Source organism: Rhopalosiphum padi, chromosome 4, assembly GCF_020882245.1.
Source record: "Rhopalosiphum padi isolate XX-2018 chromosome 4, ASM2088224v1, whole genome shotgun sequence".
NCBI lineage: Eukaryota > Metazoa > Arthropoda > Insecta > Hemiptera > Aphididae > Rhopalosiphum > Rhopalosiphum padi.
The window spans coordinates 45725234-45751383 of NC_083600.1; the positions used below are offsets into that span (position 1 = coordinate 45725234).

General features: G+C 30.1%; 3 protein-coding genes across 3 annotated transcripts in view; 2 read left to right on the forward strand and 1 right to left on the reverse strand.

Annotated features, from left to right (window-relative positions):
- LOC132930126 (guanylate cyclase soluble subunit beta-1) overlaps window positions 1-23832 on the forward strand; it is a 32163-nt gene extending 8331 nt beyond the window's left edge. The window contains exons 12-14 of the mRNA XM_060995810.1: window positions 476-613; window positions 778-935; window positions 23496-23832. Of these exons, the coding sequence (XP_060851793.1) occupies window positions 476-613; window positions 778-935; window positions 23496-23643 (444 nt within the window). The 3' untranslated portion in view covers window positions 23644-23832. The remainder of the gene's footprint in view (window positions 1-475; window positions 614-777; window positions 936-23495) is intronic.
- Window positions 6954-21039, reverse strand: LOC132930133 (uncharacterized). Its single transcript, XM_060995820.1, has 2 exons — window positions 20591-21039; window positions 6954-8987 (listed from the first exon to the last, which is right to left on the reverse strand). The coding sequence occupies exons 1-2, from the start codon at window positions 20926-20928 to the stop codon at window positions 8336-8338; spliced, it is 990 nt and encodes a 329-aa protein (XP_060851803.1). The 5' UTR covers window positions 20929-21039; the 3' UTR covers window positions 6954-8335.
- A 286-nt stretch (window positions 23833-24118) lies between the features above and the next one.
- The window catches only part of LOC132930132 (uncharacterized), a 32498-nt gene continuing 30466 nt past the window's right edge, over window positions 24119-26150 (forward strand). The window contains exon 1 of the mRNA XM_060995819.1: window positions 24119-24609. The gene's annotated coding sequence lies outside the window, so the exon portion shown is untranslated. The remainder of the gene's footprint in view (window positions 24610-26150) is intronic.

Genomic DNA, 26150 nt, shown 5'->3' on the forward strand with positions numbered 1-26150 from the left:
TAATATTATGCCGAAATGTTATCTTATCATCTATGAGTTACTGACTTAACTTATCGTACATCTATTTATTGTTTATTTTTCATTAGTAAATTTATTATATTACTAATAACTAATAAGTAATAACTGAGAGAAATAATATTCAAATATTTGACAAATGTAAAAGAAAAAATGTTTTACTTTTAATTTTTTATTTAAACAAATCAAATTAAAGGTTTAACGTGTATTCTCATATCTCATAATGGCCGATGTAAGAAAAAATAATATATTATATTAATAAAATATAAATGCAATAAATATTATAGGTGCTATAGTTAGAATACGCGAAAACTAAATTTTCAAAATCACACATTTTTATAGTAATACCAACAATGTGAGAAATCACGCCATATTAGAAAAAATCGACAACGGACAATAATTATACTATTGTGTACTCGCAGAAACCGATAGTGTATTATATTATTCGTGTATTATACAGGTGGAAACTGTCGGCGACAAATATATGGCGGTCAGCGGACTTCCTGAACCTTGCGAAGAGCATGTCCGGTGCATTGCTCGATTGGCTTTAGACATGATGGACCTCAGTCATACGGTTGTAGTGGACGGTGTGCCCGTTGTAAGTACATAGTGGGTAGTGTCTCTGGATTGTGCGGCGTATACATTGTACAATGACATGATATACACAGTCGCACAGTTCATAATCATAACATAATATTAGTTTTAAAAATATTTTTATATATATATATTTATATTTTAATAATCTTAAACCAATGTATCTAGCGCCTGACAATAGGCATACACAGCGGCGAGGTGGTAACGGGAGTAATCGGTCATCGGATGCCTCGGTACTGTTTATTCGGCAACACCGTAAATCTAACCAGCAGGACCGAGACCACAGGTATACCAGGAAAAATCAATGTTTCAGAAAACGCATACAAGTAAGTAACTTATAAGATATTGATGTATGTAATAGGTACTATAATAATCATAATTTCTGGTGCTGATACACCTCGTCAAGGTAATTTTGTGCTCAAAATCAAAAGGTTCCAAATGGATTTGTTTGCAAATCCACTATTTTTTTTATACAAATAGGTTTAGTTATTAACTATTTGTAATTTAAACTCACAAACAACTGTTTAGGTAAACTATTTAAAGTTATTGAACACTAATAAAATAAGTTCTGAATAAACATAATTAACAAATTTTTTACCTCTTTATGAGTGATCTATATAATACAATACTTTGCGGTTTTTAACTATAGTGTTAAAAACCAATAAGTTTTATGTATATGATAAAAATATTATTAAATAATTAGTGATAAACAAAAAATGCTATTTTATATTCGTTGTGTCAACCAAAAAAATATCAGTAAGATACTTTAGTAAATGTATCATTAATAGTATTATTCGTTTATCCACAAAATAATAAATGAATAGGTATTTTAAATTTAAACCATTTTTTTTTTATTTAACCGAATTTTATTTCCTGGAATTGATTTACATTTTATTCTGAACAAAAAAGTTATAACTACCCAAATAAAAATATATTTACTAATAACCAAAATGTTCTATCAGTAAAACTTACATTAAATTTGACAATAATCATTAAAAATCATGTGTTATGAAAGAAGATACTAACAGTTAGAAGTTTAAAATTATTCTCCTGAACAATTTTATATTTTTGAGAAATCATAAATTAGCTATAAATAACCTATAGACTATATAAAAAAATTATATAATAAGTTTTTAAAAATATTTTTTTTCATAAATTTGGATTTTATGAAGTGGAATATCACGAGTTAATAGATAATATATAGAAAAATATACTATTGAGGGTTACAATCTAGTACGAGTATTTATTTAATAAATTGACGTGTATAACAAAATATTATCATAATTTAAAAAATTTAAATAAAAACCAATGAAGTCTTTATTATAAAAAAAACCGTGACAATGAATAAAATATAACTATATAGAGACGATTGTTAAACTAATCGAAGCAACAGACGAAATACGTAATATTATCATATTGGCGTAGGGTGGTAATATTCTTCGTATAATAACAATATTATTAACTATAAAGTTGAGATGAATTAATTATTTTAATTTAAAAAAAATATATTAATAAAAACTTCAATTTATAATTAATTGTGATACTAAAGAAACCTGACTATGTACATATTTTAACATATATTCAAAATTATGAAATTATTATCTCATGTTTATTACATCATATTTTGATTAAATTTATAACACAGCTCATTATGAGAATTAAATACGTTGATGATACTACGTACATAGATATATTTAGTTACATAAACGAATAATGATCACAATAACGACTAATAAGCTTTAATTTATGCGTTATAAGCTTATGTATACTTAGCACAATTAGTTGATATAATGGTTTCAATTTTATTACTCAACTCTTTCTTTTAATTAACACCGTTTCAAAAATATCCAGATACATTATTTAATTGCAATGTTAAGATATTGCGTGATACGACTACGTATCTTAAATATTTTAGTGAATTTTAGTTGAACGTTTCATGAATAATTTAAACAATATGACTAGTTGTATGTACGACGAAATAAAATGACAATTAAGTAACGTTAAACGAATTTATCAACATTATCCACAGCGAACAATACGTATCTTATCCACGGACAACGGCTCATCAATAAAATATTTTCTTTAATATCCTATTCTAACATTGACAAAAGACAAGGAAATTTATAAATTATTGTTATGTCTGTAGAATATTAAATTTTTTCCTTTTTAACTCTGGGTTTGACTGTACTTTTTTGCGGCGTCGTATTAATTCGATTTCGTTCAGCCGACTTCACGGTCGTTTAACTTCACGGCAAACAAAGCATTGTCGCCCTGCGTGTACACCGCTGTTCCGATACCGAATCCTAATGCGAAATAAACGAAAAAATAAATAAATCACATAATAATTGGTCACGGAGGCGTCATCGTACGGGTCGTTTAGCGTCTGGCGTCTATATATATATTATATTGGTGCGATTAGATAACAAGGTGATGTCATGAAACGAGGAGACGGAGACGCGTAACGCTTAATACAAAAAAAAAATTACAACTGTACCTACAACATGAGATTATACTTCGGCTCAAATTTTGGGTTAGAAAAAATATTTCGCATACGAATGAGGAAAAAATCACCCTGCACAGAAACGTATGTTTGGCAACAGCCATTCCCTTCGCCTTTCTATAAGTACTCTGTTATTCGTCTCTTGCACAATATAATATATTGTGTCACGTGTCTACCCGCCACCGACCGACATGCATTTCACGTTCGAAACTATCAACGATGTCATCCCGTGCGCGTTCCATCATCGTTTTTCATTTTCCCTCCACTGATGTAATGCTAATAGTTGGGTATACCTTTCTACGTCGAATCAGACGTTATTACCATCATAATATGCATTCATGCGTATCATAATGCGCATATTCGTATAATATATTATATCACCTAACTGCCGCCGCCGCCAATCGTCCGTTCCATAGAATTTAATTTCGATGTTAGCCTTAAAATCGTATATTAATTATTGATTTAATTATTTTTTCAAGTTATTGTTATGAATTTATGACTATTTTTTATTCAATAAATTCGTATTTTTCAAACTTTTCGAGGTGTGTCTATATAATATTATAATAGTTGTATACGTTTTTGATCGCCCGTTTACGATTTTTCATGTCATAAAATATATATTATATATTATCATCATTTTTAAATATGTTATGGGCACTCTACGTATTGACAACGTATAAATTGTATTCAAAAATCATTTCTTGTGCAATATTTTGTATTGCATATATTATTACAAAAAATTATATAACATTGTTGAAAAATAAAAAACAATTTTATTATATTCTGGTTATTTAAAAAAAAAATGATGATAATATTTATATAATATATTAATATATAATATTGATAGATGATCTATAGTCTATACACTTGTACGGAGCTTTGCAAAAAAATAAACACAATTGTAGAAAAGTAGTTAGATTTCGCAATTAAAACCGCTATTCTAGTAAACAGTTTATAAATAAATAATAAAAATAGGTAATAATTCTAAATAATCTATAGAATAATAAAATATAATAACTCATTTATTTATTTCATAAGCTATTGTTTCATCAATAATTAATAATACATAGTTATTAGCATTAGCTATTAATTATTATAATTGTTTTAAAATATTCATAATATAATACAATTTAATAAAATTAAGTATTTTAGTCAGAATGTTTTATGTCAAGACCAAATTGATCGGGCAATGTCTACTTTACCTGATTATTTTATATTTCTATATTACATTAATGGATCGTCATTATTATCAGACACCAAAATTCAAAAGGGCGAAAAAGGGTAATTATTGTTGTTATTGAGAAACAAATTGACAGTAATACTCGGTGCGGGACGTATACTATAGGTACAAATAGTTGTGTAATGACTAACAGAACTCTTCGGCGACGAAATTTTTTTGACTATGCTTCTTATTATTATAGATGTAAGGCGATCGTGACCTAAATGGTAACTGAACGCGTTGAAGCTATAAAAAAAATAATAATAATGGTTAAACCAAATAAATACAAATTTTTAAGGACAATACTAAAAAAGTATTGTATATACGTATAACATGTCTTGAGACTTACACGCCACGCTGCATATTGGCCGAGGTGTACAATTATTTCAGTGTTAGTAAGAAAACGTAACATTTCGTGATGATGTCATATATAATTAGCTATGGTTTATTAGCAATTAGTATAAAAAATAAATGAGTAAATATTTTTTGCTTCTACTTTATTATTGGTTCGATATTATATTGGTGTGTAAGAGTATAAACAACGACATCGTGAAGTTTTATGATTATAATAATTAATTAAAAATTAAATTGTTATCCAAAACTTATTATTTCGAGTTGCTAAAAATTATCGTGTTCACAATTGAATAATAATTAATAAGTACCTATGATTTTTATATCAACTCTACTATGTTGTAATCTAATACCTCTACACGAATTTATAATAATGATGTAACGCTGATAAAATAACTTTTGTTTTCATTTAGTTTTCAAGAGCTTTAGTAGTTTTATTACTTTATTAGTCTCCCTTCGATAAAAATTAATACTAATTTAAGCCTCGTTAATATCGTTTGTAGTATACGTTTCATGAAAAAATTAAATAATTAACACGTTTCAAATTTCTAATAGTATTTTATATATTATAGGTATTTTTATAACTATTTGAGGTCGTATTTAGCGTCATATTTAACTTAGAGAAGGGCCATGCTTAGTCCCCTTACCACGCGTGTATTTGTATTTCAACCCTTTTAATATTTTACCATTTCATAAAAAAAAAAATTTATTTATACAGCCTTTTAATTAATTTTATACCTCTAAGTTTGAGTTGACAGTACCTTGTCGTAATTTAACAAAATATTACACATGCAGGTTCTGATGATAAAATTACATAGCTATATATTATATTTATACAATCACACCTGTGAGCAACGAGTCACTAGGAAAACAATATTAATAGAGTATTATAATAATAATACTCGTACCATGTACATTAATATTTCAATTTTTGTTTTTAATTTTGAACTACTGTAGAGTGTATTTATAACGTGCAATTTAATAGCTGCGCTTACACCATCGTATTAAGCTTTTAAATTTTCATTGATTACACTATAAGGATCCGGTGATGATGCTTTTTTAAAGGAACGTTACACCTCGTTAAACTATTACTGTAGTAACTAGTAAGCTGTACTAATGAGCACCAACCGGGAAAATATTAACGAACTACTGTCCAATTTCACATTAATGATAATCTAATAATGAACTGAATTACAAATATTTTAAAGGGCAACAGCTAATATTCAGTTTAATACATTCAAATAATTTTAATCTTCTGTGGATTGTATAATATAATTTCAAACAGCCAGTCTTACTCCCGAGAAAATAAAATAAAATTTACTTTTAAAGAAAACAGTAAAGACATTTCAAAATTACTATATTATTATTGAATTTAGTACTTTTGTTCTATAAAATGATTTTCATAATAGAACAGATATATTTTAGTATCTAATATTTGTTTTATATTTTATATTTATATAAAAAAAAATCTGATAACAAATCTTTACTAAATACGTGTACCTAAATAAATGCAAGTATCATTACTGCTGCACGTGTGATTATAATAATTTTGTTTATTAGATTTTTAACAACTTTTCTACTACAATTTAATTTATACAATATTACGATTATAATATAGTAACATACTATAATGAAATATTATCCATGTAATATAATAAATGTTCTATCGACGATTCTCGGGCCAGCTAATGATTGCATAAAGTTTATATAAATTTTTCAAAATTAATGTTTACATAAATGTAGGTAAAATTATGAATATGTAAAGTGAAAACAAGAATAAAAATGGTTCATCTCCAGTTTCCTAAGAACGTTACATTAACGTAATGCACCTATTGACAACCGTTGATAATATTATTCAAATTTCTGTAGTAAAACTTTCACATTTTATATTTTTATGCATCTAATTTTTTATATTGACTGGAAAAAACAAACCAATTATGTTAAATGTTAAACGGTTAAATTAATGTAATTTTATACGTACCCAATATTTTATAGATCAATTAGGTACATTAAAATAATATGATTAGAAAATAAATGTTTATTCCATCAAACAATTCCATAAACATTATAGTTATGACAAATCAAATTATTTATTGAAAAAAAAAATCCAAATTTTTCGTAATTTACATATACATTCATACACGATACACATATCTTAGTAGGTTATAATGTTTACATTTTTATCATCAGATTTATTAGGTATATATATATATAGGTAAATAATATGATTTATATATTATAACAATTAATAAAATCAATCTTTATGCCAATAAATAACTAATGACTAACATTACCCTGAATATCACACATAATAAATAATTTCTCAAAATGTACCTACTTATCATATTTTCCATTATAAAATTATGTTAATAATTAATGTCGAAATATATTCTTGATAAGAATATAAATAAAAAATAACACGTCGATAACACAATCATTTTCAAAATTACGTAATGAAAAATGTATTTGATCGTGAAACTAAAGCTTTGTACAATACAAACGATTATAATACACAATATATTTTACATTAGTATATTATACATCGTACAAAGCAATTCACAAGACACCTCAATTCATTTACATTATTCATCTCCGTGGTTTATTAAATAATTATAGAAAGTATTAACAGCGACGAGCGTAATACAATTAAATGTTTCAATATTGACTGTAGGGGTAAAACAATTATTTATTTATTTTAAACCGTGTTTTAAAGTCACCATAGTTTATTACCTGCTTCACTCTTTTTGGTAATTTATTACTGCGCTGTTTAAATTCATAGGAGTCCAATAGGAGCCGCACACTTCGAAAAATAAATCAACATTTTAATTAATGAAAACAACAAGACTAATAAATGTCTGTATATCAATAACTATTTTTTTTTTTAAGCGTGCAGTGTCTGTGTATAATAATAATATGCCAGTGGAGCGTCTCCAACCACAGTCGCGGTGTTACAATCTTAGTTACCAAGGTGGTCGCGGTGTTAATACTATAACCTAATTAACAAACGATAGTCAATATCAATACTACAATAGCATTCAGATTACTGCGGAAAACCTCGTGAAACTATTGGAAAATTAAGAAGCAAAGCTTTGCATCCTAATCATTTATTTGAGTGAAGGGTGCTGAATATATTAAGGGTTCAAACATCAGGATAAGGAATTTAAAGAAACTTTTTGGGGTTATTAATCGTGATATTTAGGGTTAACACGGGCGTCTTATAGTTCAGAAAAAAAATTAAATAACTATTAAAAGTATGATCAAATATATGACATAAATATTTTATACCACAAGAGAGAAACATTTTGAATAAAATTAATTACATCAAATTTGTGATATGAAAAATCATTCGGTTTTTGGGAATGTATTATTTCGATTGTTGGTGTCAAATAATCATTTGGGTTAAATCGGACGTTGTTTGATTTTCTATAAGGGTTTTTAGTAGTGTCACGGATCCGGATTAATTCTGGTGTAAAGCCTCGGTAAGAAAAAATATAAAAGAGAAAAAATGATATCACGATCTGTATCACTATTTTATTAAAACGACTATAATAACAAGCTGCGAACGTATTCGACGAAGATAAAAATAAATCGCGTACGTCGATTTTTGCGGTGGAACGACCGGACTGGCGTGTAGGTGTGAGTAGAAACGCTATGGATCAACACTCGAGATCTAAATACGATACCAATGACCTGGGCAAGGGTAACTGCGGTATGCCGTGCGGTAGACTGAAGTTTCGGTGTAACGCCTTGCGCACTGCGCATCTGGATAGGTGCAGCAGTGCCGGAACGACATTTACGCCGCGGTCGCTACATCCGGACTCGTCGCCGTTGCCGAAACCGTTGACACTGCCGAAACCGTCGACACTGCCGTCCTCGTCACCACTGACGCTGCCGCGCCCGCCGCCCTCGCAGACGACGGCTCTGAGCAGCAGTTCCAAACACGACTGGTCGCGATTGGGGAACGGTGGGCCGCGGTCGTGGTCGGCCGAACGGCGCAAGTACGCGATGGCCGCACGTACCGACCTCTCATCAGGGCCGTATCGCAACAGCATGGCCAAGGCGGCCAGGTCTCCCGTGACCGCGGCCACCACCACGGGTGCCGCCCGGTACGACCGCATCCGGACGTCCTGCATCCGGCGGCCATCGAGCAGGAGTCGCGCGCGCGTCGCCCGGTCCAGATAAAAGTCCAACGCTGTCTGATTGTCCGCGACGGTCGCTCCGAAGTCCGTCCACCGGCCGCTGATCATGCGCGCCACTTTGCTGCCCACCACGGCGCCCTCGAAAAGCTTTTCCAACGTTTTCTCGCACCTGCAACGACACGCGACGATAATAACAATAATGTGGTTTCTCGTCGTGACGATCCTGTTAAACAACGCATAATATAATGATATTCGTGTAACCTACACGTGCGGTTACGATTTAAATGGAAATGCATATTTTCGTGTATATTAATTAACTATTAGACCGTCTCCATTTAAAAACCCATAAATTTCATAACGTGTTGATTATCCTTATATATTATACAATATCTTATTAGCATATTCTGATTTCAACGTTTATCTCTGTGTTTTTATTTTTACATATTTCAAGTAAAAAACATATCAATTGCATATTTCTGCATAATAACAACATAAAAAGTTGCACACGTCGTAAACATTGGAGATAATATTGTTAGAAGTACATTGAACTTTGTCTCAATACAAGACTTGTGCTTCGTGACAACTACAGTATTGGTAGTCTTCTATGTAGAAATTTAAAAACCCAATTTTTAACATCACGTAAATACTAATTTTAAAGTCAAAACAGTCGTTTAACTTGTTTATTCTATTAATAATAGTCATATCGTGATAGTTATATTTTTTAAGTATCAATGTTTGTAAATACGGCGTTCTTATAGTGGTATCGTTTTTTTTAAATAACAAAAAAATTAAATTACTTTAATCTTTACTTTATTTTTTACTTATTAAATTGTTATTTTATACAAAATATTTTCTTTATATTTTGGTCGTCAATATTTAAAAAATTCTTTTCTATTTTTTTTATTTTTATTTATTTTTAACCCAATAAAAAAGGTATTAGCCCTATAATATCCATATTTAATCAAAAGGGTAAATCATTTCTTAGTTTTTGAATAGTGATAGAGAACCGCGGTGAAGGCTAATATATTATACGGAAAACTTTTATTTATTCTATGCTTTTTTTTTTCTATACGTCGTAAAATTTACTATAAACCACCTGTAAATATTAAATAATAATATGGTAGGTTTATCGGAATAATTATTAATATATTGTATTAGGCATTATAATAGTGCGAATAATAATTATTAGGGTCGGATAACTGCGGGACTTGAGTTGTAGCGGATTACCGTGAAAATCTATACAGTACACTATATATTATGTACCAACTAGTCATGGATTATGTTTAACATTAACACATCTGCATTTATATTATTGTGTTAGGGTAAACCGGCAAAGTGGTAATACGTAAGTTTTTACGTAAAAAAATCGTGAGTACATAAGTTGTTTTTCGGGTTGGAGAGAAAGGGTTAACACGTCGTTGTGAACCCAACCTTATTTCACATTCTATGCATTTTTACGGCTTTACGCACAGCCTGGTCATAATACATAATACACGTATACCACAATAATAATAGTAATATTATCATATTCGTATAATGTTATGATATAAGTCGTAACGGGTGTTGGGCCAGTGGGTCAATAGGTGATCGTCCGGTTGTCAGAACTCAGGACCTGATTCTAAATTTAACTCAATTGGCGCGCGGCGGTGCCAATCGAAAATGATCAGTTTCTACTAGGTTATTATAACTAATTATGCATTTATAATATCGTCATTACTCATTATATTATATCGCGCTTGTTTCCGCGAGTAGTCAGTACTTGCCAAGTACCCATCTATACTGCAATCGTTATTCTATAAGCGATTCGGAACCAAACCACAAAAATCGCTTTATATTTTTATTACTATTCGCCTATTTTGCGGGTGTGCGTGTACGATAAGTAACTACGTTGTTTGAATAATTTTTTAGTATATTATTACTATAGATCAAATACGAAAGTCTAGTATATAATCACAACGAACTCTCTTCAGTCACTACGTTTTTATCCATTGGATTAAAATTAATTGATTAAAATATTCTCCGATAAATGTTACAAATTTACAATATTATTTACAAGTTATTGAATTATTTACAAGATTATTTCAACAATCTCTGATTATATTATCATAAAAAAAAGAAACTTAAGATGAATTAACAGATTTAAATTATTATAGTCGTTTTGCTAAATCGTTAAATTCAGTATAATAAAATTAAAAATGAATAGAAAATAAGCTGTAGACCAGTAAATAAAACGAATAGTAAATATTAAAAAGTGAAATGCAATAGCTCAAATTCTAAGTATTTTACCGTTCAGTAGTTCGTTGGTATAATGATATATAGTAAATAGGAAGAACAATGACCGAATAACTGATTCAAATCAAACTTCACGAGAAGGTTTTTGTTTAAACACAGTCAGCCGTAGATAAAAGGTATTTTTTTTTAACGTAATACCTATAACAAATAAATATATATAAATATTATATTTTTCTGGATTTTAGCGTTAGCCTTAAATTTATTAAGTTTTCCACTTTTTATACAACGTTTATACAACAATGTATAGTTTTTTGAAGTTAATATTTTTAAAGTTATGGTTCTTATTAAAAAAAAATACTTATAATACGGAAATATTCAAAGACATAACAATACATTATACAATATACATTAGCATTTTGCTATTTAAAACATTAATATATTGCACTATTATAACTTATAATGAAATAAATATATAATATATGTAAAATACTTTACTAAATTGTACTAATGGAATATGTAGTACACGAATCCAGTTATTATAAAATCATTAAATGCATAAAAAAAATAAGATTCAATATATGAATAAGTACATAAAAGTTAACTAACCAATAAGAAATCTTTAGAATCCGTAACTAATGAAGTTGTTTTTTAACACATCCATAAAAAAATTTAAAGTACACTTTAAAATTACATTTATACTTTTTTTTTCATTAAACAACATAAACAATTTAACAATACTAAAATGGAATGCAAAAGCCAAGCTATTTATAAACTTATCATTGTTATTCATTTTTACTTAAATTCAAATAAATCTATTCATATTGTATTATTATATATTATAATATAATATCTATTCATATATTAATTTGTATCTATTGTAAAGTACAAAATTAAAAAATTAAAGTTTAATACCTAAATTAGTATAATAAATATATATTATGCTATATTGTGAGGTTTGTTTAATATATAAACAAAAAAATCTAGCTCATAACTAGTCAAATATAATAATTAGAATATTAAATTACTCTATAATATTGTTCTTATTTTTATATGTTAATACTCATTAGGCATTTTATATACCTAATATACGTATTATACGTATTATACGTAGGTATACATAAATATTTTTTTAACAAGAACCAAATAAATCGTTTAAATTTAGATTTGTTCGACAACAAATAATATCAAATTATTTTTACTTAACGAATATTTTGTAATTGAAATTTAACAATGTCAAGTACAATAATAATTGAATATCAAACAAAGCCGTCCTGACTCGTATACGTTATGTGGTTTTCATAATTTTAATGTAATCTAAACTAACCATTGTGATTGTATACATTTGTTCAAATCCTAGATACAGTAACTATAATACTGTTTAGAACTGTTCTAAATTGCAGTACCTAACTATGGGATATAATATTATGGAATATAATACCTATATAATTTTTCGATGATTATCGTTTTCAAGGATTTCGCTTTCTTGAATATATCTAATAATATGTATACTTCATTAGTTTTAACGCAGGATGAATAGCTAAGTTGAATTTTATCATAAATTCAAGGATATAGTTCGTTAAGTGTGTTCACATTTAAAAAAATCATTTTACCTGCGTATAAGTGTATGAATGTTCTTAATACTTTGGATAAGCCTCTAAACACGAGTATGAATTGTATTTCAAACATACCAAACCTATAACTTGTGCTTATAATAATAATGATTTTATAAAATGCATTCAAATCATACAATAGGTACTACACATAATTACATTTAAGAGTCTAAATATTGCTGTTAAAAACACAAAATACCACAAACGCTAACTGTTTATAACTATTAGTCATTTTTTTTCTTAAAATATTTTTTTATTATTGATCAGAGTTTATATAGGTACATTTGTTAAACATTATTTTAACAACTACCATGACTATCAATACTGTGTAACATTAATACTCGATAAATTATTTTGTTATGATTTTATACGTACAATTATGTATATATATATATACATAGAAACATTTTGTAGTTTTTATATTAATAACCAGTAGGCAATAATAACCGGTAACCAATAAACTCGGATGAATAAGGCGCTTGTACATTGAAATTAAAATTGACCTATATTTGACTTCTACGCAATTTAAATAAAACATTCATCTACATGACGTTAATTTTTTAACTGAATGGGAACGAAAGTAAGACCAGAAATACTAGCATTAATAGTTTCAAGAAATTGTAGGTCATATTCTAAATGCACTTCCGGACCATGTACACAGAGTTATAGACATCAGCGGTCTTCTGACGTTTCGTTAAGGTGTTCGTTTTGGACATGTGTCAACTATCACTCTTCTACTTTTCAGCTATATGTTATGCGACACAGTTTTAAAACCCTGTTTAACGTAATATTATATTTTGTTTAGGTATTTAAAAGTGTTGAAATAAAAATTTGTAATTAACTGACATTTGAGTATAAATAATTTCTTATAAATTATATTTTTTACACATACCCACACGTGTTTTGTTGACATTGATATACAGTAGATACATACTATGATACACACATATAAGAAAAATCATACTTCATACTCGAAATTAATAAGTACATAGAATAAGTCTCATACAGATCAAAATGTATTAAAAAAAATAACTCATCTTTGACTACGAATTCCGACGGCTCCCGTCAAACTTTCGTAAAAAAGAAACGTTTGGCAATAATGCCCATCATTTCTATTTAGTGATGGCATATATATATTATACGTGAGTTGAAATTTAATATGATAATATAATAATAATAAATAAATACAAATACTTTATCTGTGTATGAATGATGATTTCGCTAATACCACTTATAGAATGCCAATGAATATTTTTCCCAACTAGGCCAAGTAAAGTCAACAAACTTGTAATCAAAACGTACCATTCTCAGATCAGACCGTATTATAGGCTTGACTTCCCGAGGCATTAGGGAGGACCTCACATAAGCTGCACTGTCCTTGTGCTACAATAGAATAACAATAACTCCGGATATTAATTGGTGGCATTTGTGCCATATGATCATATGAATACAAATATTGCAAACTAATTATTTTTTACGTGTTGAAAGAGATATCAAATATATCGGAGCAAATTTTAAATTTGATTTCTTTGGCTCAAGGTTAGGACTGTAATGTGTAAACAAACAAAATATCGTGACTGGGAAATAATAATAATATAAACACAATGTTTATTAACGTACACACTATAACGTCATACTTTTTTTCTTTTTAACACTTTTTTTTTGTTAAATTTGTATTTAATAGTTTAAAAATTATTGTATTATTCAAAACGCATATTATCAATGAACATGATATTATACAAATAAATTAATAAATTATGGTTACTTAAACAACATTCAGAATATTTAAATATGTTTTGCATTTGTTTTTTTAATGAAAACAATGAAATTTAAACGAACTACAAGTTTAAAACAAACTTAAAGACTAAAGTACTTTAATTTTACAACTGCCGCCACATGAAGGTTTAATGCGATAATTTAGCAATCCCTTACCACACGTGAGATGAATACAAGTATAATTTATTAAAATTTAAAACTGTTCAAAACTTAAATAATAAACAATGCATAATGGCCATAATGTGTAATAGGTATTAACTATTAAAAAACATAATTTTACACTTTAACGAGATGAATTTCTTATGAAAAATCAAATTATTTTCAAATAAAGTAAACCATTTAGGTTGTCTGGGAAAGTTTCAACAATATGAATTATGTCTTAGTATATTAATGTTAATTTCCTTAAACATTTTTGATAGGCAAAGAAAAATCAATCGAAAAATCTTTGATAAAAATGTAAAATCGTACTCAATAAAATCTTCGTTTAATATTTTGTTATACACTAAATAAATTATAAACGTTATTTATAAATTCTTATGATCTCATATCATTAAATAATTAATTATATTTAAACATATAATCATAATGTAACAATTTATATTATAACATACTATCAAATAGTTTTAATACATTGTTTAAACTAAATAAACAACAATTTTAGTTTTTAATTAAACGCTTACTAATTTATACGGATTATATTTTCGAAATAGATACAAGTTTATTAAGAACTACAGGTTTAATTTGTATAATTTTTAATAACCACAATTTAATAATATGTATTTATAGTTAAGTTATTTCTAAAATCTAAAAATACATTGTATAATGCGGTGTTAATATTTTATTTCGTATAACTAACATCGGCTATATCATGCAAAATATTACGTTCAAACCGAAATACTAATAAACAATAATTGTATAAATGCGATAGCGTAGGTATTTATTGTATAATGTCATAATTTATTTTTCATTTTAAATGTATAATTGTCCAGCTTTCGAGTAAATTAAAATGTATACTTAGTATTTTAAGTACATTAGTCTTTTTCCCACGTTTCAGTTTAGCTTGACCTTGCGGAATAAAAAAATCAAATGTGCGTAGTGGTATACCCTAATTCTAAAACATGACGTAACGAATTGTATTTTTTTAATATCTCATCGAATCCGAATTAGAAATACGATTAAAAAAAAATTAACTGTAGTGCAAACACCTATCCCGACAACAAAACATTCTGAAACGAGCAATCCATTACACAATAGCATTTAATATTCGTCATGGTTTTCACAGTGTATTGCTACCTTATGCTATTCTAACAGAATATCATGTAGGTACATACATTTTTTTTCGTGATCCTGAAATCCTTAACATTCTACTTATCATCCTCGTTACTGACTTAAATACTCGAAATAAGTTTCAAATCAAATATTGAATTGAAAATGACAAACATTATACTACATAATATTTTAACACTGTAATACAGGTTATAAATATTAAAGTGTACTATATACTGTAATACAGGTTATAAATATTAAAGTGTACTATATACTGTAGCCATGTGTTCCATTTACAATTTACGATTATCACTAAATCTAAAAATCTTAATATTTTTTTGCCGGGAATGTATTGTTATACCTACACAAACGGAATAGTAATAAGACGTTTGTTTACTTAAAAGTAAAAACTATATATTATGTTAATTTTTTTTCTTCCAAAGCTAAATTAAAATATAAAACGTTAAATGCATAACTATTCTTGAAACGACAAATGAGTATTATTTGCATAATCTACCATTTACAGTCATTTCAATTTTCGCGATACAAACCTACCTATTTACGCATATATTATAATTTATTTAATTTATAATGCTCGAGTGCGTTTTGTAAAATATAATATTTAACGAACTTAAATACTTAATACATTCCATCTATACACGGACGGAGAACATATTATTTAGAATGTAAATAAATATCATTTTTTCTACAGTGACATACATATTATATTATTAAGTTAAATTGCGTTAATTACAACAAAGCAAATCTTAGTAATTATACTTGTGCGTTGTGTGTATCGAAACATGGACATTATAAACAAATAGCTTACGATTTTAAAAACGTATTTTCTTAATTAAAACATATTATTGTTAATATGATATTATTAAGAAATGACCTTAAACAAATTATTCTGTAAAAATGTATTTATATACATATATACGTCATACATACGTAATACGTATGATACGTGACTATGTCGTAAAGGTTTTTAACAGTATTACATAAGTAGTGATTTAGTTATTTTAGTGATTTTAAAAACTTTCTACGTGATGTCTAATCCAACTAAAATGCAGTTTATATTTCAAGAACATAAATAAATAATAATAAAATATTTTATTTTATTTGTTTACTTTTCATTTTTGTGGACGATTCATTTCGTTCTTAGAATACAATGAATATACACGGATACGATTGTTCGTTTTGTAATAATGAGCACGAAGAAAGTATTTCTTTTTTTTTATTCATAATTATTCAATTACCAAGTAGCTCTTTATATATTTATAACTAGGTACTTTTATTAAATACAATAATTTTTAATTTTAGGTTCACATTTTGTTCCCACAGTAAAGTTATAAAAAGTTCCTTGATGAAAATAAAATTAAAAAATAATTACAATGTATTGTTCATTATTTTTTGGTTGTGATAGATGATAATTTTATTATTTTACAATGAGTGAGACAAGCAGCCTATAGTTAACTTAAAATCAAAACTAATTACCAAACCAATACTGATAACTAATTACTTCAAACATTAAATTGTTTAATGAAAGATTTATGTAGGTCGATTAAAAACTATTTCTGATGTAATTTTATTGCATTTATATATATATATCTCAACTAATATAAAAATACAATTATAATAATAATTAATGGATTTATTAATTTTACATTTTAATTTCACACATTATTAAGTAATAATTTTTATATTTCATATATTATTGTGTTTTCCTAAAATTGTTATTAATTCGAATCAGGTGTTATGATCAAATTAGACTAATAAACGAAATATGATTCAGTTGTTGTTGTGATAATATCGCTTTGTTTTCATTGATATTACCTATTATATTATATTTATACCACAGAGTATTGGAATAATTATCAAAATTATTTCTTGCTTAAATAAAAACCTTTGAATAATATATAAGCTACTTCCAGATTCTAATTCAATCGGACTTTGCAATGAAATATATATAATATAGTTTTACCAATAACCCCTTTAGACCTCGAAAAATTGAATTTATTCGAAAATTGCAGAATATTTCTTACGATTATATTTCGTATAATATGAATAATTTGAATATGTCTGGGATTTTTAATCTGACGAAAAAACATTTAACAAAATACCCAAGTATTAACAAATGAAATGTACCGTATATAACATAATTTTATAGAGACGACAAAAGAAATTGATGACAATAATAATATGTTTATTATTATTATTATTGAATATCGATGTCTAAAGAATTTGTAACGAAAAATAAACAATGACAATGTTCTAAAATTATTTGGTTTGAAGAAGAGGAAAAAAGAGAAACGGACATTTTCTAGGTGTTTGCATGATTTATATATTTCAATTATAGATTTCAAACGGTATTATGTTAATCACATAAAAGCACGTAAACGCGTTCGGTAGAACAGTAGAGAGTTTATACTAGACATTTTTATGCACAAACTTCCTCTTAACGATGAGATTTCTATTTGCCCGATGATAATAATAATAATTTTTCTACATAGCTATCGATGGTATTATTCTTTCACGGATTTAATCGGAATCGTATTCCGCTGCATCGGCGCCGGCGCGTCTAGTCCGCTATACGTTACGCTAAAGTCGAAGTGGGACAAATCGAGCGATTCGTCAGGCCAATAACAAGATATAGGTATTTTATGAGACTGAAATTTCGATCGGATTTGATTGTATTAGTCGCTTCCGATTTTGAGAATTATGCGGAACGTTCGTAGCCCATCGTTTTCGTTGAAGTAACCACTGGACTACTGGAGTAGTGATGGAGTATAATATATAGCTGGCGAAGAATTTCCGCATACCATATAGTTTGTGGCGCCAAAATATACAGGATGATTCGTCAATTATGCTCACGCCCATTTTTTTCTCTCATTGTGTGTACCTAAGTGTAGCTAAAGCTAACCTCAGTGTTTCATGTATTTTTTAATTGGATTAAAAAGTTTTTATTTTTTTCATTTTTTATAACATCTTATTAGTGTTTTTAGTTCATTCAATGCTATAAAATCCGGTTTTTGAATTTTATGTTAAGATTTTACTTTTGAAAAATAACTTTATAATGTAGGTAATAACAAAGTTTTTCCCTAATCGAATATTATTAATCGCATTTTTTTAAACTGATCCGTACGACTTAAAAATCGAGATTACGCACGACTGGTGACAAAAGTAAAATAAGAATAATTATTTTTTCAGATTAAAAGTCCACATAAAAGTCTTGAAATTATGCAGTCGTGCAAAATTATTTTTTAATTAATCGAGCATATTTTTGGGTTCAAATCTTATTTAAAATAAAAATAATTAAGTGCATACAACAAACTATTTAATGGGTTTTTTAGCGTATAAAAAGCATGGTTTATGGTTTTTTTCGGTACATACCTTACCAGCCCTATTAATATCTGATAAAAACTATTAATTCGAATTTTGATTTAGATTCATTAACATTAAAAAAAAAAACATCTACTTAATTATAATTTACAGTAAAAAAGTTTGGTTCTTATTTGTAAAAATAAGTTTGGTATCGTCACGGAAAACTCTTATATAGCATAAAAAATCGAAATAATTGAAAATATGGCCCTGGAGTATACTTAAAAGTTCCAAAAATCAGAATTTGAATACATTTATTATTGATAATGGGAATAATTAGCATTTTTGATTTCATCGGTTTCGGTAAAGAAATGGAAAGTGGGGACCACGAAACGACTTCTTTTCATGCATTTTACGCTGATGATCGCTAAAGTTTGTGTATCTACTGCGTAACTTTTAATGATCACTAAATCTGCAAGCTTCGTTAATAGGGAGGGAAACTGTGCAGGACTCGCGTAATTCGTATCACGAATGATTGATTATTAATTAATCGACATATAGATGTAATTTTTATGTCGTGTTTGTGATTATATGTATAGAATATAATGGTTTTCATTTTAATATTATTATCTATAGGAAATATACAATTAAAAAAGTCGGTCGTTTACACAAAGGTTATGGTCGTTTAAATTGTAGTCGTCCAGAGCGCAGGACACAAATTCGTGTACGCTCCGGGGTCCACTGGGTTCTTAATCCGGATTGACTGGATGGCGGCCAAAATATCTCACGTAATAATAGTATTAAATATCTCTAGTACCGCATAATAATATACCCGCCACCTCTGTCGACCAAAACGTCCAATAGCGTAAAATAGTCGATAAACACGCACGTGCACAATACAATTATTTAAACGTACTTTATTTTTATTATTTTAAACGCTTTTGTTTTTTTTTACACACCGTGTCTAATATAATATATCAGACATCGATCACTTATAGGAATTATACACGTGAACGATTATCACGTTTGTATAAATATTTATTCGGACTCTGAAGCAAGTCGTTTGAGAAATAAGAAAAAATGGACATGATAACATACTATATATGATATATCATAACAAAAGACGTCTCTAAACGGTGTAAAAAGGATTTAATAATAACTCTGAGAATTCAAAAGCTATCAGAATTTCGTTCTCAGCCGTCTTCCATAATAATCGTATTACTTTCCAGTAATCGAACTACATTCACCGGTAGAGAGACCAAATGGGACTCGTGCAGATAGATGTATACCTATCATATTATATTATAGACCGTTTTAAAAAATTATGATATTTATAGTGTTTAGTCCCTTTGAATTCGGCATTAATTAAATCGTATTTTATATTATTTTATTACATTTCAATTATTATTATTATCGCTAAGCTCACGTTAACCTCCCCATCCCACCCCCAACACGAATTACACATTAATTATTTTTAATGCGACTCGCGTAATCTCGTATTAGCTCTAATCGAATTATCGTAACAATCGCGTATACAAAAATTAAAGTATAGTGCAACATAAATTACGTGTAAATGGCGGTCAGCAGGGCGGCTACGGGTTCGGGACCGGCGTCCGCGTCCATGGCGAAGCGGGCCATCACGTACAGCATGTCGTGGTTTTTGCCGAGCGGACACACGGACCCGTTGTCCCGGACCACGCGGCCGTGATAGGCCACGGCCCCGGTCACCGCGGCCTCGCACGCTCGACGTCTGTCCCGGCCGCACCACGGTCCGCACAGCCCGTCCACCACGGTGGCCAGGTACTCGCGGTGCATCGACCGCTTGTAGGCCGGTATCAGCTCGTCGCGTTCCAGTTTGGCCACAATCTGCGCGTAAAATTCGTCCAACACCGCCTGCATGGTCATTCCTGAAACGCGGTCGTCACGTGTACGACAGATAACTAACGACCGACCGACCGACTTACCGGACAAGCTCACCGATCTGCCAACCGACCGATCGACTGAACGACAGACGACGACGACGACGACTTACGATTGTCGATTTACCGCCGCCCTCAGAAGCCATAATATCGTAGTTTCATATTATTTTTATGCACAGGGTGATTCATCGACCACGTTCAGTGCTCACCCCTATTTCCTTTGTCCGGACGAGTTTGTTAAAACTCTGATTTTTGGAATTTTTAAAAATAGTTGTTAGATTCTCGTGCCGTTTCTCTTTTTCAAAAATGATAGCCACCCTATTTTTACGATAAACGGTATATTTTGAACGTCGGTGCGTCGAGAAATTCGAACGAGCGTTTAACTAGCTTTATGAATGAAGGCGACAACAGGTCTTAAAAATAGGGGAACACTGTGGCTTAAAAATCCTAAAGAAACTATACTCTTTCGTGTTTCGATCGCAATTCAGTTTTCAAAAAAAAAAATCATTTTCTCAACAACAATGCAAATATTACGCATGCTATATTATATGCGTGGTGTTGGGTCACCCTGTACGCTACACATAATCATCAAAGTCGGACTTAATCGATACGGTCGGTGTGCAGTACATTATGTTTTAAACGCAGTGGGTTAAGCCTATAAAAACATCGTATCCACGATAGGTGTACGACGATTTATAATACGTAATACATATAGGTATTATTGAACGCGTACCCTTGACCGTCACTCCGAGCCGGTATTAGTATACGTAGTGGGTACTTATCGGCGGCGGCCGGTCATCGCGACTAGGAACCAGAAACGTTCCGAAAACACGTCACCGAGTCGTCGTGTAGGGAATGTGTGCGTGTGTGCGACAAACACGTTTCCGGTCTCCAACTACCAGCTACAACGCGGTGACCGGCGCCACCCGATACGTCGGTCGTACCGACGCGCCTACGCGAGTAAAACGATCGGTGTTTCCACGTACGGTTTGTCGTTCGTTCGGATTACCTACGTATATAGTAAGTAATATTGTCGTGTGTGTGTGTGTGTGTGTGTGTGTGTGTGTGTGTGTGTGTGTTGGTATACCTACCGAGACAACGGTTTAACGTTTTGATGAAGATGACGACGTCGACGGACGGTGTATGTGGCAGCCTCCAATCCTCGAAAATGTTCAGACGTAATCAACATTACGATTTTTTGTATCGCTAAGCGACGAACGTTTTGTAAAAACAAAAAAAAACATTAAATTATTTTGTAAAAAAAAAACGGTAATACAACGAGTAGGCCTATTATGATTAAAAAAACATAAATTACTTCTTGTACAATCCTTGTGTTATAATAGGCGGGTATCCATATAATATTATAATACCATACTTAGACAATAATTTCATATTTTGAAGACGAAAAATATCTAGTGAAATCACTGTAGGTCCGTTCTCGAACACTGTCGTGTTTAATGCTTTGATATATTGTTATATACATTATCATCGCGTACAAACCTATACTTTTGTCTACGAGAAATTAATCATAGAACCACATTTTGATTGAACCAGTTTCTATAAAATTAAATATGTAGAAAAATGAGTAGTATTATAGGTAATTTAATGACTAAATTACCTATATATTTCTATGTAATGTTATGTATACATAGGCGCGGGTAACATACGTGTCGAGCTAAACTGTTTTTCTCTATGTTTAGAATAATACACGGCGAACATAAAAATTGAGTATTTTCTTCGATAATTATAATTATTTATGACTTTAGCGTAATAATTTAAGTGCGCCGGTCCACAAACTAAATAGGTTTTGTTATTTCGAAGTTGAAAAATCGAAGAGAAAGCTTCGAACGGAAATACTTAAATCTCTCGTGACTCACGGATGACAACAGCGAAGACTTTGAGTGCATATATGAATGAAAGATAAAAAAAATATGAGTAGGAAAAAATAATGTAGTTAGTTTCACTGTATTATTTCGCTATTTCCATATGCCTTAAGCTACCGTTTTGTTTTCGTATCAACCGACACTGTGATAAAACGATAATCAATTTTTCAGCTTCGTTAAGCTATACACATTAAATAAAGCAATAAACAATACGAAAATATTCGTATACTGTACAGGTAAACTTTTACCTTATTCAGACGGTTTGTTTTTAGAACATTCTTTTAGTCGACTAAAATAAATAAAGAAAGAATAGAGTACCCCAAGACTATAGGTATATGTGATCGATGTATATAAACAGTTTCACGATCAATACAAGACGTGCATGCACCGTGTCCAGCGTGGCGGTATTAAGTTCGAGTAGGTAACAAAAAAGACGACGTCGTTTCGTGACAATAGTTTTTTGTTGTTGTTGTTGTTCTATTTACGATAATAAATAAATAGAAAAACCAAAAACTCACAATATTTTCTTTGGAGTAAAATCTTTTAAAAAAAACTTAAATTATAAACATAGATAATGATGCGTCGACGTGTAATCAATCCAATTATATTAACGTAAACATATTACAAAATCGTATTGTAATAATAATTATTGTGCTTTTATTTCCTACAGTGTGCTGAATCAAAGCAACAACTGGGACCCGCAGTTCGAGTTCACATACAGGGGACTGGTGCCAATGAAAGGAAAACCGGAACCAATGAAAGTTTGGATTTTAACCAGGAAACGTGCAGACGCTGAAAACACCGAAGCGTTACAATAATAATAATAATAATAATAATAACAATAACAATAATAATAATTAATATAATTATAATTATAGTTAAATTTTCTTCTAATTTTCCTGTACCGTTTGTCTGTCGTAGTTGAAGATATCGCAAATGTATGCCATCGAGAGCAAACAACATTTATTTAAAAATAGAATATTAAATAACTATTATAAAAAAGAACATGGACTAGTGTTTATTATTATTTTTTCAGTTCGGAAAAATCGATCGTCCTTCGTCTCATTTCTCCGGGCTTTTTGTGTTTCGGTATTTTGGCGCCGGAATGTCAGATCCCATCATATTATTAATATTATTATTATTATTACATACCGCCGGGGCCGACTTATCCTTAACAATATTAAGTATTATTATTATATGATTATTATCGTCGTCATGATCACCGTCAAACACGAATACCGAACGGGTGGGCACACCATAATAATAACATATGATAAGTTTTATAAGTGATTCTCCGTTGAAAGACCGCTGCGACGGCAGCGGCGGCGGTGCGGGAAAAAAAAGTAGCCCAAGATACCTGCTTGCCTACCTAATTTTTTTTTCTTATAGGTACCTCGTACTATTCCCGTCTGCCGCGTGTTCCCGCCGGTCAGGTGGGGCGTGTACAAACAGGTTTGCGCGATCTCGTCCATCCACGTCGGACTGGTTACCTACCGACAGTCTTGTTCTTGGAAGATCGCGTCGCGCGCGTCCACTCGTCGACGAACACCGATATTTATAATTTAAAATATTTTTATTTTTTTACTTCGCGTTTTGTTTACCGAAAAACGGTTTTTTCGATTTTGATATCCCGAGTAAACGTTTGTAGTTTGTGAATTTTTCGTTTCGTTTTGTTTTTATTTATTTATTTTTTGTTTTTGTTTTTTTTATACGCAAATCACACCTGTTATAATATCATCAAACCACCGTCAGTTGGATATCGTCTGCAGACTTCGACGAAAAAGGTAAACGGTATATTTTTCCACCCTTCAAAATGGCAACAAACATTTGTCAGGATAAGGGCGGGCAGGCAAATAATCGTGTGTGCTGTGATAAGTTTTGTCTTGATTTCTTTTCTTTGAAAATGATTCTCGATTCTGCCGGTTTTCGGGATTCTTAAGAAAAGAAAAAAATCGACTACAACAACAACGATACATACAGCCTCCGGCATTGTGTGCGAGGTTCGTCCCCTTTCATCCCTTTTGTAGTTCGTAATTAATGTTTCTCTGTAATTATACGTCATTCAACAATAACGCTACAAACTCAGCGGAACACCCTCGTCTACTGCAATAGATGTCTGTTGCCTAACTGTACAGATTGTTTTTCGAGGAGAAAAAATATTGGATACCAAACTGTTTAACATTTTCGTTGTTTACACAGATTTATAAACTAACTATCGGTAGGTTATAAACTCATAAGAAATACACGCCCGAAGGCCAATACAATTATATTATGGTTTTCAGATCTGAATTGTATTCTCCTGGTAAAACGTTAATGACGAATACTTTGATTTCTCGTGTCGTTATATATTGTATACTAATTTAACTAAATGTATACGCTGCACGCAGGCTTCTTGAAATATGTGGTCTTAAGTAACGTTAACGTAATATTTTCATAGTCATACAAACCGTGGTAGGCATATGATACGAATCCAAGAGAACGTGTGTAACCAGCTCAGGTATAATATAATAATTATAGTTTGAATCGGATTATATATGTTGTTGGCGCGTTAGCACGCGATGAGAACTAACGGTGAACGGGTAGGAATCGTCCAGAAAAAAAAAACAATTTTTAAAACACGCCTCGGGACATTCGGGTTGATTTCGTAGACGCACGTAGATACTGTATATTGAAACAATATCCACCGAGAATAATATTATCATACAATATATTATACATATATATGGGTAGCGGGTACGGTAGAATACGATACGACTTACGAAAGAAATCGAATTCGTTTTCGAATTGGCCTCATATTATGTGTTTGATATATATTTCGAGAGATTCGTATTGTGACATAGGAAAATGTAATAATAATAATATTATAACGCGGTAACAATGGCATTTTCGTTCTCACGAGCGCCGTAATAATATGATTTTGCTTGGACTATGGTAGCCGGTAGGTATTATAAATTACCGGGTAAAATATCGAAACGGACGCGGTCTCCTATATTTACACTATTTACAGCTACCACTGTAAAGTTGCGTACAAACATTAAACAAACGTACTTAAGAGGTATAATAACTGCACAAGCGCTGTGCTGTACACGACATCAATCTACTTTTATTTTCTCATTATTGTCATTATTTTTCGTAATATTTATATTTTCATTAATATAAGTGTCACAAACGCGTTTTTAGAACGCGCACTGCTCGGTGTGTCACAAACTACCGGACCATTTCGAAATAATCGCCAGCCAGTTACCGACGATAGCAATGTGTATCATGCGGATCCATGATTCATGAATAATAATAATAATAATAATAACATAAATAACAACAATAA